Source organism: Lissotriton helveticus, chromosome 7, assembly GCF_964261635.1.
Source record: "Lissotriton helveticus chromosome 7, aLisHel1.1, whole genome shotgun sequence".
NCBI lineage: Eukaryota > Metazoa > Chordata > Amphibia > Caudata > Salamandridae > Lissotriton > Lissotriton helveticus.
This window is the reverse complement of record NC_136068.1, coordinates 1,923,497,249-1,923,511,621: the sequence shown is the minus strand read 5'-3', so window position 1 is coordinate 1,923,511,621 and position 14,373 is coordinate 1,923,497,249. Positions and strand designations below refer to the sequence as shown.

General features: G+C 42.8%; 1 protein-coding gene across 1 annotated transcript; it reads left to right on the top strand.

The window, feature by feature from the left end:
• Nucleotides 1-5,846: 5,846 nt before the first annotated feature.
• On the top strand, nucleotides 5,847-6,791 carry LOC144769978 (taste receptor type 2 member 2-like). Its single transcript, XM_078654172.1, has one exon. The coding sequence runs from the start codon at nucleotides 5,847-5,849 to the stop codon at nucleotides 6,789-6,791; it is 945 nt and encodes a 314-aa protein (XP_078510298.1).
• Nucleotides 6,792-14,373: the final 7,582 nt, after the last annotated feature.

Below are 14,373 nucleotides of genomic sequence, written 5' to 3'. Positions count from 1 at the left end.
GGGGGTTTCCCATTCCAGCGATCCAGAGTTAAGTATGTGCCAATTCCTTTTTATACTCTGTTTTACACGAATGGAGATGGTAAAAAAGGTAGTGACACATACCATTTTGTCTGTGGTCGTTTTAGGTTTAGGTTCAAGAAGAGTCTCACGAGGACAATACCAAGCCCTTTTCATTGAGTTTTTTACTAGGCGTCGTGGATAGCCCCTAGATCTTAGTTTCGCTGAGAGTGTATTAGCCTCAGTGAAATAGTCTTCCTTCTTGAAACAATTCCTCCTTAGTCTGAGGAATTGGGAGTATGGCAGGCTGTCTCCCAGAGCCCTGGGATGGCAGCTACCATAACTAAGCAGCGTGTTTCTTTCAGTTGGTTTACGGTAGAGGGACGTATAGATTATCCCGTCTTGATGTTGGATAGTGAGATCCAGGAATGCAATGTGCCTTTTACTATGAGTCAGAGTGAATGACAGGCCATTACAGTTGTTATTAAGCCAATGCAAAAGACCCGGGAGATCGTCAGGGGACCCACCCCAAATGAGGAAAATATCGTCAATATAACGTTTCCATGTAAGCAACCCCAGGTGGAATGGGTTGCTATGGGTGAGAATAGTATTACATTCTAACCAGTCCATGTACAGGATCGCCAGAGTTGGAGCAAAAATAGCCCCCATACTGGTTCCACGTACCTGCTGGTAAAATTGTGTGTCAAACATAAAGAAGTTCTGGGTGAGCCAAATCTCAAGAAGTTGTACTATGAACAGAGTAGGTACTCTATGTGGGCGTGGTCTTGTATTGAGTATACTTTCCATAACAAGGAGCGAATCTTTCTGGGGTATATTCGTGTGGAGAGACTCTACATCCATAGTACATAGAGTCTCTCTCTCATGATTGAAGGGATGATTCTCAATGCGGTTGATCATGTGCATGCTGTCTCGGATGTAGCATTTGGTTTCTAACACAAAATCTTTCAGGAAATAGTTGACATAATGGCCCAGAGGTTCTAGCACAGAACCACTACCAGACACGATCGGTCTCCCAGGAGGAGTATCTAATCTTTTGTGAATCTTAGGGAGCGTGTAGTGATGTTAAGAAAGTTATATTCATGTTTACTTAGATAGCCATTCTCAACGGCTTCCGTGGTGAGTTGTTTAATGAGTGTCTGTATACCTCTGGTGGGGTTACATGGCAGTTTGCAATAGTCGTCAGTGTTGGAGACTTGACGTAGTAGTTCGTCTTTATAGTTTTCAATATTCTGCAGCACTATTCCACCCCCTTTTTCAGCCGGTTCGATGACAAGGTTGGAGTTGTTTTTTAAGGTGGTGATAGCAGATTTTTCTTCCAGTGAGATATTGTATGGTATAAACAGATGTGATTGGGACAGTTTTGAAGTTTCTTTTAGAATAACATTTTCAAAGGTAATGATATCTTTAGGGATCATGTTTGAGGAAGGCGAAAAAGTGGATGGGGGTCTAAATGGTGTAATAGCCAATTTAGGCTCAGAGGGGTTAAGTTCAAAGAATGCCCGAAGTCTAATCTTGCGGAAAAAAAACCATTAGCTCCGACTGTAGGTCAAGAAAATTGGGGTAGACCGTTGGGACAAACGATAAGCCCTTACTTAAGATGGATACCTCTTGGCTGGACAGGGTGTACTTAGATAGATTGAACACAGGGATAGGGTCTATGTTGGCACTTTCAGTTACCATTGGTAAAACTTGTGTCGGGTTGGTCTTTCTCCTGGAGGATTGTGCCATCTCTGCTGTTGTTTCACTCACCCTCTCTTCGGGGGTTCGGTGCTGACTCTGGCTAAAAAGTGACCTTGATTGCGTGTGGGGCCACTTGGTCCCTCACCAGGGTCTGAGCTATCAGATGATTCTGCAGAGGAATCAGTAAATCCCACCACTGTATTTCTTCTGTTAAAGCGTCCCCAAGGTCTTGGGGTCTGTTGGTGGGGGTTGAAATTACGATTCGTGTAGAAATCCTTCTGAAGATAGGGTTAGGCACATTCAAGGGTGAAAGCTTTAATATCTTTCTTGACTTTATTGGACTTTTTGTTTTGTTCAATACGGTGGAATTCTAGAACTGTTTTTTCAATTTTTTCAAGTAAGCTTTTGGCGTCAGTAACCGTGTTGTTATCTGATATTTGTTGTTCAAGGTCTTTAATTATGTCACCCAATTTTTTAAGTTCTTCACTTGCAGTTTCTATTCCTAGAACTAACCAATGCCTAGAGCAAGTGGTTCCTATACTACTAAATCCAGTGATGTACTTGGGATTGTCAGTGAAGACCCCTGGAATATTTCTGACTTGTAACCCTAAGGGGATGGTGTTGGATTTCCAGTATTGGGTGAGCATGAGAATCATTAGTTCAAGTCGGGCATATTTTTTCTTTTGTTTTTCCAAATCATCAGATAGACTCGAGCTCCCTGTTGTGGTATTTTCTTCCTGGTCTGTGAACAAGGAGGGACCTGTGCAAATCTTTTTACTATATTCCACTGAGTAAAGAGTGGCTGAGTCAGGCATTACAATGTGTGGTCAAGTGTTAGGGACGGGACAGGGAAGTGTAAAAGTGAATAGAACCCAAGAGCAACAGGGTAGGGAAGGGAGTACCCACTTAGGAGAAGTGGAAGGCAAGCAAGGCCCTTGCAATCAGTCGATTGCGCAAAGTTATGTTAGGAGCAACAAGGGACCCCAATTCAGTCAGCATAGGACCTCGGGGAGCATACTCTTTAGAACAACAACGGTCCCATGCATACAAGGTAATGCAAAACAATAAATATAGACAGAATCAATTCTATATTTGGAGCGACATATCCAGCCGGACAGAGGTCTTCAAGTTTACTCAATACGCAATTAATTCAAACAGAAGGAATACCTTCAACAATTCACCAGTGTGGGGCACAAGCCTGTACCCAGACACTCCTAGATCCCATACAGAAAGGAAAAAGGGCTTTTTAAGGCAAAAGTAACGTTTTCTGTTAAAAATTTCATGTGTACAGAAATATCGAGAGGCACCATTTACATGTACATCACATATAAATCAAGTTTGTATAAGGTGCGAGGCAGGTCGACGGCGTTTCGGTCCCACTACTTAGATCATGGGGACCATCATCAGGACATTAATTAATGCCTTAACGTTTTTTAAGCCTCTAAATGCCTAGGGAGGGGAAAAGAAGAAAAGACATGGCATATGTACATTTTTGAACCATAATCATAAAGTTTATCCAGTGACTTGAAGTGAACAGTGAACCTACTTATATACATGCGCGGTGATATCGTGAAGGTTGCTGGGCTCTGTGCCGAGAGGCAAGGATGCCCATTGTCGTTTTATCCCGTCTACAGGTGTCAGGTGGTCAACAATAGGAATAAGTTCTTGTGCCAGACCGAGGAAAGGATAATCGAATTAGTGATCGATTGTGCGGTAAAGGGATTAAGTTAACCATGTAGTCGAGCGGAAAAAACTGCGATGTGGGAAGTGCTGGCAGTGATAGATTCTAGAGTGACGGGTTGAAGTTAACCGTGCGCTCAAGCGGAGTGCCGGCTATGTGAGGAGTGCTGGCAGTGAAGTACATCGTGTGCACTTATGCGCTATACGGACTAGTGCGGCAAGCCAGTTAGCTAGGGGCTGAGGGCTTAGCGGGTCGCGAACCAGTCGGTTCAGGCGATTGGGAACTGCGGTATACGTGCGAGTACATAGAGCCAGAATGCTGGCGGTTAGAACAGCTTACCGCGTTAGATAACCAGACGATTTAGGCGGCAGCGGGGTAATAACCAGTTGTGGACAGAGAAACCCTGTAAAATAAAATAAATTGCGCGGGTGGGGTTAAAGGGGAAACGATGCACGAGCCATTTGCATGGTAGAATTACGTGCCGGTCGGTTCTTACCAAGGATGGGGCATGATGATATAAACCGCGTTACGATAGTGTAATCAGGCGGTACCAGGATTCTACCTGTAAATAAAAGACGGACCATTAGGGCGTTGAGGAGGGACGGGATTAAAGCGAATTCGTGCCCCAAGGGGTAGTTGCAACTTACCAGATCAGTCGATAGTTCGGTCTATTTCCTGGCTTCCTCGTCGGGAAGTAGGTGGTGATGTTAAAAAGGCTCTGGTTGGTCAGTAGACCCAGGGAGGTGCAGGGCCATAGAAATGGAAGAAGGACACAGGGCTGGCGGCCATATTGGTGGTGAGGAGTGTGTTTTACCTAAGTGAAAAGTGCGCAGTGGAAGTGATTTAAAACATGAATTATTACATGTCAATAGACAGTTAATTAGCACAGAATTAGGTTTTTACAAAGGATAGTTACAGCCTGACATTAAATGCCTGAGACAAGCAGATCAGTGAGTTATAGTTCATTTGTGAGCAGGTCTCTAAATGAGGGAAGTCCAATCCTCTTCAAGGTTTAATCCAGAGTTTAAGCTGTCCGTTTTTAGTATCCATTTAAGTTCTTCCTTGTTGAGCATTCGAGTTAAGTCACCACCTCTTGGTGGAATGGTGACTTGGCTGATCACGGTCCAGCGAATTTAATTCTCTGTATGCCCTTTGTTGGAAAAATGTTCGACTAGAGGAGCATTGGGTGTCCCACAGCGGATCCTGCTTCGATGTTGGGATATCCGTAGCTTTATTTTCTGCTTGGTCTGACCCACATAAATCAGGTCACATGGACAAAAGATTGCATAAATGATGTTACAGCTATTGCAGTTAGTGAAGGTCCTTAGCTCATTCTTAACATCTTTATATACAAATTCCTTGCAATCTATTGAGAAATCACATACAACACATGACCCACACTTGGAGTGGCCTCGTAGGGGTGGTAATAGCCAGAGGTCATTGAGTGTGGTCTTCATGGGGGATGTAGGGGGTAAGGCTGCCCTGACCAACTGATCCTTCAGATTTTTACTTTTTCGGAAAGCAAATAGGGGGGTTTCCCATTCCAGCGATCCAGAGTTAAGTATGTGCCAATTCCTTTTTATACTCTGTTTTACACGATTGGAGATGGTAGAAAAGGTAGTGACACATACCATTTTGTCTGTGGTCGTTTTAGGTTTAGGTTCAAGAAGAGTCTCACGAGGACAATACCAAGCCCTTTTCATTGAGTTTTTTACTAGGCGTCGTGGATAGCCCCTAGATCTTAGTTTCGCTGAGAGTGTGTTAGCCTCAGTGAAATAGTCTTCCTTCTGAGATGTGTCGCCACAAGGGTGGTCCTGGTCAAACAAGACCCAAAGGTAATTCGTTAGGTCGCAGCACACCCCATTCCGTAGCGGAACGGAAAGGACCCTATGATGAAGCATGCCACCAAGGGGTAACCCTGGTGTGTGAGGGTTTTACAAAAAAACTAAGGTTTTTCCCAGGTAAAGGAACAAGATATTCCTCGCTTAAGTAAGGTTGGGTCCTTTATTTCTTTAAATAATTCTGACTTTTGGAGAGTGGCTCCAGCCCACATCCTCTCTCTCCCCCTCTTTTTTTGCAGACGTTCCACTCTCTCCATCACACACCCCCTCGCCCCCTCTCTGTCGTGCTCCAATCCCTCCCTTGCAGATGGGCACACAAATGTATTTTTGATGTAGACAGAGCCGCACAGATGGATATGCAAAGGTTATTGTGGCTCAGGAGGCTTGAGTGCCAGGTAGAGTATAAAAGATTTGCATCTTCTCACCTACTCTCACTGTGAAGCCAAGAGTAAAATTTGAATGTTTTCTTCTGTGTTGTTTGTGTGCGGGCATTTGTTTCATTCTATCAAGAAGAAGGACCTACTAGTGTGTGCTCTACAGCAGCTTCCTTTACTACAAAGTGGCCAGGACATCCACTCGAAGCAAGCAGTGGGATTGCGTCTGCAGTGCCATCATGCGATCTCCGAATGTTGCAGCTTGTAATGGTTGTGTTATGGATAGAGTTCACCATTGGTATTGCAGCCAATGGCTTCCTCGTCACTGTGAATGCCACGGACTATTTTAAGACACCATCCAGCCGCCCATTCAACATTATTCTGGGCAGTCTGGGCTTGACCCGCTTTGGCTTCCAGGTCCTATTGATAATCAACGATAATCTACAATTTTTATACTCAGACAGTATGAAGCAGGTGTCAGGCTATAAGTCATTCATGGTCGTCTGGTTGTTGTTCAACTTCTCAAGCCTCTGGTGTGCCACCTGGCTCTGCGTTTATTACTGTGTCAAGATTGCAAACTTCACCAACGTGGCCTTCTCCTTCCTGAAGATCAGATTCTCCAAGCTGCTGCCCTTCCTGCTCCTGGGATCCCTGCTGGTGTCATTGGCCTTCAGCCTGACTTCGTGTCTGGACATTGACAAGATATTTGGCAACATGACCAAACCTTCCTCAGAAAATAACACAGCGCCTGCATTTGCTTCCAACATTAATTACTTATCTTGGACCCTAGTCTGCACCCTGGGGTCCTCACTCCCTTTTTACCTCTTCTGTCTTGCGGCTGCCCTCCTAGTCAACTCTCTTAGGCGCCACGCCCTGCGGATGAAAGGCAGTGAAATGGGTGGATTTAGAAATCCTTCGATAAAGGCGCATTGCAGAGCAGTGTTGGTCATGATCATCTTTTTCCTCTTCTACGCCTGCTTTGTAACCAGCATCAATTTCACTGCCTCTGGGATCCTACCGAATGACAGCTGGCAAAGCCTTCTTTGTGCGGTGGTGATCAGCGCCTACCCATCCCTGCATTCACTGGTCCTCATCCTGAGCAATCCTAAGCTGAGAGAAGGCGCCCAGCGGGCTCTGCTTTGGGCTACCAGAGTCTCAAGCCCAGGAGCACTCCAGGTGTTTTCCATCACCCCTTAGATCTTCTATCATCAATGCAGGCTGGAGTTGCAAGTAGGAGCATTGACCACGACAAAGTCTGCGACTTTACAAACTGATGCGAATATTTTTCCTCCATCTCTAGGATATTGGTTGATCCACAGATCTCATCTTCAGTATGACTTTCATGGTAAGGAGAACTATGCAATTCACCTCAAAGACCTACTCATTACACATACTTGCACTTTCCTCCATTACATGTGACTTCTGCTGATAGAGGATATAGTTTCTCCTTTTATTAAGTCACCACCCTGATAATAATATCAAGTCAATGCATCTGTGTGTGGGCTGCAGTGGACTTCAAAGCATTTTTCGGTTATGATATTGGTTGCCGGTGATGGTGGCTGGTCAATGACAGTGGTTGGCAAGTCGGTTACAAGAGTCACTATTTCTGTAAAACGTCCCTCCCAGTCGAGATGGACAGGCTCGGCATTATACCAGAAACCCTTAAAATGATCCTCTAACAGTCTGACACGCGATCCATATTAAATGCCCTTTTCACTCGTGTTTCAATCAGGATACAACCTCACTTCTACAATCTCCCTTCCTCAACCTTGTTTTTTATGTATGTTAGAATTGCTTTAATATTTTAATCATTAATGTATGGATGATCCAGTATGTGATATATTGTGCAATACGACTTGCTGTTCTTACTTTCACGTGTGAAGTTATGATTGTTGAGGATGCAGGTGAAGTTGTTCCAACCAACCATTTGACCAAAGTGTATCTTTAAACCTGAACCTAACCTTTGAACCCACATTCTTGGTTAAGCAGGAGCTGCAGGGAGAACTGTTAAGGTTCACCTAGATTTCCCCCTCTTCGCTTCTTTGTGCTCACTAGATTTGTTCATCACAGCCTTGGCTATAAATTTCATCCATCTCTTGCTCTCCCCAAGATACCTTTGCCCAGCATGTTCTGAGATTCCTTAATCAGCACAGATCAATCACATGCTTCTGCCATTCCCATAAGGCAACTGTCCAGCTAAGTTCATGGAGGCATTCACTGTGTAGGTGTTTACTCTTTCAAAATAACCTTTTGATGAACCTGGGAGGATGAAAGTCTTGTAGACCCTGTATCTCTAAAGCTCGGTGCAAAGGGGGCTCTCTGTAGGCAGCCAAGTGGGCAGAAACTGGAGGAGGTTGAGGTTTAGATGTAATAAGAAGGTTATGGTTGGTAGACCTGAGATACTGAGTAGGTGTGTAGCAAGGTGGGGTGTCTGAGAGGTCAGTAGGGTCCATTACATTCAATGCCTTAACGGGTCAGAGGTCTGTAGAAGAGCAAACCCGCGTGGCAAATGCATGATGAGATAGGGTTCTGGCTGGAAAGATGTTCCAAAAAGGTTAGCACTACTGGGAGAAGTACAAAGTAGTAAAGTTGGGGGCTCACGAGCAAACGATTGCTGTAGCCAAGCCTATTGAGCAGTAGTGCACTAACGAGGGTCTCGGCTGTGTGCAATGGGATGAGAGAGTAGACATTGCATATCTTCCACAACTAGAACCAGACTGCTATGTTGATGATGTAGGATTTCCTTTTCATGAGGGGACTAAAAAGAGCCCCAAGTTTTCTTGGAGAGGAGAAGAATCTCAGATTGTGGGGGGTGGGTGGTTTTAGATTGGGTGTGCTACCGACATGGGTGCTTATGAGGCATCGATCAATAGGACTTCAGTTGTGGATGAGTGACAGTCACCGCCCAACATCAGGCGGTAGTGAGACAGCCCTTGGCACATCTGCAGATGGGATAAAAACTAGAAAAAGAGAAAATTATTTGAGCGTCGTCAGCATAAAAGTGATGGAGAACCCAGATGAGGAGATAATATCTTCGAGGATGTGATGATAATGAAAATAAGAGCTGCTGTTGTGCAAATCCTAATAATACGCTCACTGGAAATGGAGTGGGGCTTTATGTCTTGGAGACCCAGTATTGAGGAAGAGGATCCAGCATCATCAAACCCCAGACTGGAGATGCCTTGTGAGTGGGGAGAAGATTGTAATGTAGGGCAACAAACTGTGTGAAGGGTGGTGGTAGGTCTGCGATTATGGGATGGAAGAGAGGTGGTTATCATGATCAGTTGTGAGGAAGCAAGTTAGGAACACAGGTGCAGTGTCCATGGAGTGGGCGCTTGTGGTACAATTGGTGGGGGGGATAAATAGGTTTTTATAGGTTAGATGTGAGGGACACTTTAATAGGGAGGTCATATAATGACAACAATTGGAAGCAACATATTTAAATTAAATTAAATTAAATTAAATTAAATTAAACAATTGGAAGCAAGATATTTGATGGTCTGAGAACTAAAATATCCAATGGGTCACAAGAATGGTTTATGACTTTTTATACTGGAATGAGTCTGAGTGGGATGGAGGCGCAGTCGGGGTGGAGGAGGGTGGAGGTGGTGCAGGGTGTAGAATGGAGAAATTTTTTAAACATGTATAGCAAAGTATTAACCGATATATGAGGGTGATTGATGAGTGAGCGTGGTTAAAAGAGAATTTTAAAAGTGGTGTCTGCAAGTCATCGTAGGGAAACTTAAGTGAGATCATATGGTTTTAAAGAATACATTTTTAGCCTTATCAAGGGTGTAACGGGGTGTGTTCAGGGCTTTCGGCTGAGGTGGTGTTGTTCCTGAGCCAACTGCGTACATATGCTCCTACCTTGATTTTAAGATTTCAAATGTTTCAAATGTTTGGTGATATCCAGGTGTGTAGTCCTGTGACAGTTATGAAAAGGTGAATTGTAGATAGTGTGAGTTAAAAGCTTGTTTCCAATTTTGGGGAATATATTGAATCAGTCAAATGGTGATTATTTTGTATGTTCAAAGTTTTTAGCCTGAGGATTTCTTTGTGGTATAATAGATGCTGCCGTAGGCAATGGGTTTCTGTGAGTTTTTGTGAGTTATGTGAGAGGGGTTGTGACTATAGGGGTTGTTGATGTTGAATATTGAGTGCCAAGGTGAAATTGCCAAGAAGTAGCCGATCTTACCTGGGGGTGATAGTTGGTTGGCATGTTCACTTTGAATAGTGCACCAACAGTGTGCAGTGTCATTCCAAAAAAAGATAGGAGTTGGTGGTGTGAGGGCTGGAGTGTTCATGAGAAATCTGTTTAGGAGGATATTGTTGTAATTGGAGAGAAGTATCTTCATGCAAGAGTCTGTTTCTGTTCAGGCAGGAGATGAGTTTTTTCTTCCATGTTGGGCCCGTGGAAGGTAGGTCCTGATATACTTTATATCATTAAGGGATAAGTAACAGAAGAGGGAGGGAGGGTGGTTTTTAGGAGTGGTTAAGCCCTCTGTGTAAATCCAGGTCTCAGGGAGGAAAATAGTCGGGGGATGATGATGACTATGATGATAACGATGATGATGGAGCACTGGTGAGCCTGTAGTCACGGGTTGAGCGTACCATGTACGCAGTTAAGCAGGTAACCCATATGGCAACTATCAACAGAAAATGAAGTATACTGTACTATAGGTACCGTCTGATGGCAAAGTAGTGACTACAGAGATAGATCGTGTTAAATAGATGAATAAGAATACATCCTTGAATAAAGAAGACACCTATGGAGCTGCTGTTTGATTTTTGTGATATAATTCTGGTTTTGATAAGCTGGAGAGACCATTATGAAGATATAGCCATAGAGTAAAGAACTTGACCCCTCATGAGGTTATCCCACCCAAATTTTCAGTGATACCGCTGATGTTCAGGCAACGTCTCCGCTTTCTTAAATTGGCAATACCTGGTTGACCTTGTCCGATTCGCTGTTGCCTTTATAGACCAGAAAGTGCTTAATTTTTTTTAAGAAATCAGGTGGAAGCATACATCATAGCTTGGTTTACAATGGAGTGGTGCAGGGAGGAAGGATGAAATAGACTTAGTAGATGTCCAGCTACAACAGGAAATGGCAGACCCTGAACTGGGACGAGCTGTGGAGGGGATAGTTGATTAATACTCTTTAGATGTGTTTGTGATGTTTAGCTGCTGTAATGTGATGCAATAGTTTTAATTATGCTGTCTGAGTGATCCAAAGTCACGGATGGATGTATATCTATTTGCACCCGGTGAGATTTAAATCTCTCTCCTTCTTTAGGGGGTGGGCGGATGGGACAAGTTACTGAACTGTAATGTTATTTTCTTCTTAAAATTAATAAACGTTAAAAAAAGAAATCAGGTGGTGGCAACATTGGCAGTTTGAATGGCTCTGTGTGCCACCCTGATCTTAAGGGGCTTTGCCCGAGTCTTAATCTGTCAGTTGTGCAGTTCAAGATGGTGGTCCTGCCCTGCAAAGATACTTCTTTTATTAATATAGTTTTGTACCAATTATCTGGTAAATTCTCTCTTACATTCTATGGTTAGATCTGTAAGATTTCTCTTATGCTCTAAAGTTAGGTGCATTTGTACATTATTCAGATGGAGACCTTTCTGTTCTTGGTGTTGGTGCAGAATTGTATGTTATCGCCAAAGAGGCAAGCCTGTGCACATTATGTAAGGGTAAGGTTCAATCAATCAATCAATCCTGGATTTATAAAGTGCGGCAAATCACCTGTGACCGTCTCAAGGCGCTGGAGTTAATAGCTGCTTCTCGGTGCTTTGTACATTTGAACAACCATGTATTGAGTCCTTTTCTGAATTCCTCCAGAGTTGCAGCGTTCCTGAGGTGTTTAACAAGGTTGAGTCTTTGGGACACATTGGTCGGGACATATAAGAACCTGTCTGCATCCACAGAGCATCTTGTTTTGTGTTTACTGACTCATCTGCTCTTGAATGCCTGGACCTCTTGTTAGGGGGCACTCAAGGGGCAACACTATCCAACCACAGGAGCAAGGAGGGTTATTCTGTGATTCTACATTTATTTATTTATTTACATGTATATGGTGCATGATCACCAAAGGTTGTTCATCAAAATAAAATGAACAGCGGAAAAAGGTGGGGGTTTCTGAAGAAAGAGAGAAAGGATAAAGGTGGAAGTTAAGGGGATGCAACAGATGGGAAGGGGTAAGGGTCAGTCGAAGAGTGAGAAGTGTGAGGTTTGCTAGGTATGGGGTAGAAGGAGTAGCGGAGATAGGATAAGGGGTTGAGGAGGAACAAGACAAGGAAGGGGTCATGAGTTGGGAATACTTGGGGCGCACGATGCAATGGGGGAGAAGGGAAGAACAGGGTCAGAAGTAAAAGGATGGAGATAAGGAAAGTGAAAGTGCAGGAGTAGAAATGAAGAGACCGTGGAGGGAGGAAGGACAGGGAGATGTGTTAGTAAAGCATGAACACAGTTTCATTGAACAAAGAATCGGATACCAATGGCAACTGTGATGAAGGCGTTATGTACAATCTAAACATATGCGTCTTTAGAAGGTGGCGGAATGAGAGACAAGTTGTGCAGTCTGGTTCCGGCAGACAGAGGGTTCCAGATCAACGAGGTGTCTCCTGTGAGGGACTTAAGGAGGTCTTGTGTGGTTTGAAATAAGGGGATTTCTAGAAGGAGGTTGTTCTTGCATCTAAGGCCTTCATTTATGGGGATTTGGCGTAGGGCAGTACAGCAAGTTACCTCGCTGTGCTGCCCCACGTTAAAGAGAAAGGGAAGGAATGCACCGTATTTCTCTAATATGGTGCATTCCTGTCTGTTTCCACAGTGCTGGTGCCATTTTGGTAGCCTGATCAAAGTCAAGGTATGCTACAAGGGATTTTATTCACTCAGAGATTAGACTAAGTTGTGAGTCGTACTAGGGTAACACACTCAAAAAGAATCCACAGGATATCGAACTTAATTATGCCTTTGAAGTAAATCAATGGGAAGGTAAGTAAATGGAGCACACAGAGATAAAAGTTTCAAAGAATATATATTTACTCAGATAATCAGGAAGACAGTAATAGGAAATAAATCAAGGCAATAGTTATGAACAGAGGTAGACAAACGTTTCACTGCAATTCATAACAGAAAAAACATCAACTCCTGGTGGATTAAACAAACAACCAAAAATAATTAATAAAGAATGATCGTATGTTGGTGCCAAAGCAACGTGACTGGAGATGTTGAATGAAGTGTCGACGTTTCGGTCTAGAGGGCAATCGTCATGTAGACCATCATCAGGACAGAGTATTTCATTGCAGAAAAAAACTCCCTATATTAAGACAATGAATGTAAATTACTCATAACATATCTAATACAGTTATAAAAACATACATATGTATAAACTCCATGTGCCAAATTGTAACTTAGTGTCTAATCTATATAAAGCCAACTACAAGACATAATACCCCTTCCTGGTATTTTCTTGGAAAGAACATTATTAGACACATTGCGTATTATTTGTTTACATCATTGATGCACTTAATAAACCAATGCTCAATTTATTAAGAGACAAGAGAGACATATCTTGTTATATATCATCTATTAAAACATAACATGAACTCATCATTTAAAAAGAACAAGAACGCTATTCAAACAATCAAGGTCAAAAATCAAAGTTGTTTTGTCACCTGAAATTCATAAAAATGTGCCATGGTGAAGTAGCTGACAATAATGAATATGGTATCAAACAGAGGTCTGGAGAATACTGAACTTCTAGTAATGAACAGACTTAACAAGACCTATGAATTATATTTATTCAAGGACGCCTACCTTAGATATGAAGAAACTGTGGCCAAATAAATTAGGTAACAGTTGGGCACGATGTTGAAATCAGAACTGAAAAGATACAGAGCCTCCATCAGTATACAATGATCTAAATCAAAAGGTGGACAGCCCTTGGTCTATCGTTTATTTATAGAGGCCTACCTTAAGTTTGGAGAAACGGACCACATCAGTTGGCCAATTCTCGGTGAGCACTCTAGTAGAGCAGCGTTATACAGTTATTCTATGAAAAATAAGCATAGCGTTTCTAAAAGACCGCTCTTATATTTCAGTTGGTTATACCGATATAACAGAAAAAATCAATCTAGTTGTTCATAATATTAGAGAGAATTTTAGCTTCAACACATTAACCTATAGTATCATACTAATTTGTGAAGCGGTCGCTGTTTTAGAACATTTGACCGACTAATCAAGAAAACATTTTTAATTATTACCAAGTACCAGAGCAATTACGTAGATGGACTTACTTAGAGACAGTCTCACGGGTCGCGGCTTGTATCAGCATTTAAATTCAGCAGTAACTGAGAGTGACCCGGCAATGGATAATTTAAACCCCTCGAACGGAAGTATATGTTTGACTAATGAATTGGCATAAAGCTGCATTAGACAAGTAAACGCGGAAAACAGAGTTCGCCATGTTGGATGAGGAAAGGCATGTCTCATTCGCGTAGGTTCTGTATAGAGGTATTTACTGAAAGAGTTCAAGTGGAAATCTAGAACTATAGCATTAAATCAGTCCGAAAACGATCTGAAGTGTTGACCTTATTTATTGCGCGACTATCGAGACTAAAAGACAACGGTCGCCATCTTGGAAAGGGGTAGAGAAATAGCTATTATATATGAATCATATTGGTGATCCCCATCGGCAATTAGCAGTCGATAATGAAAGCAAATTGCCAAGTGAAAAGAACTTAAGTGAATTTCAAGTGACATTTCAACCTATTA

What these genes read in the sequence shown, in the direction of transcription:
- LOC144769978 (XM_078654172.1), top strand. Translation starts at nt 5,847, where the DNA reads ATGTTGCAGCTTGTAATGGTTGTGTTATGGATAGAGTTCACCATTGGT.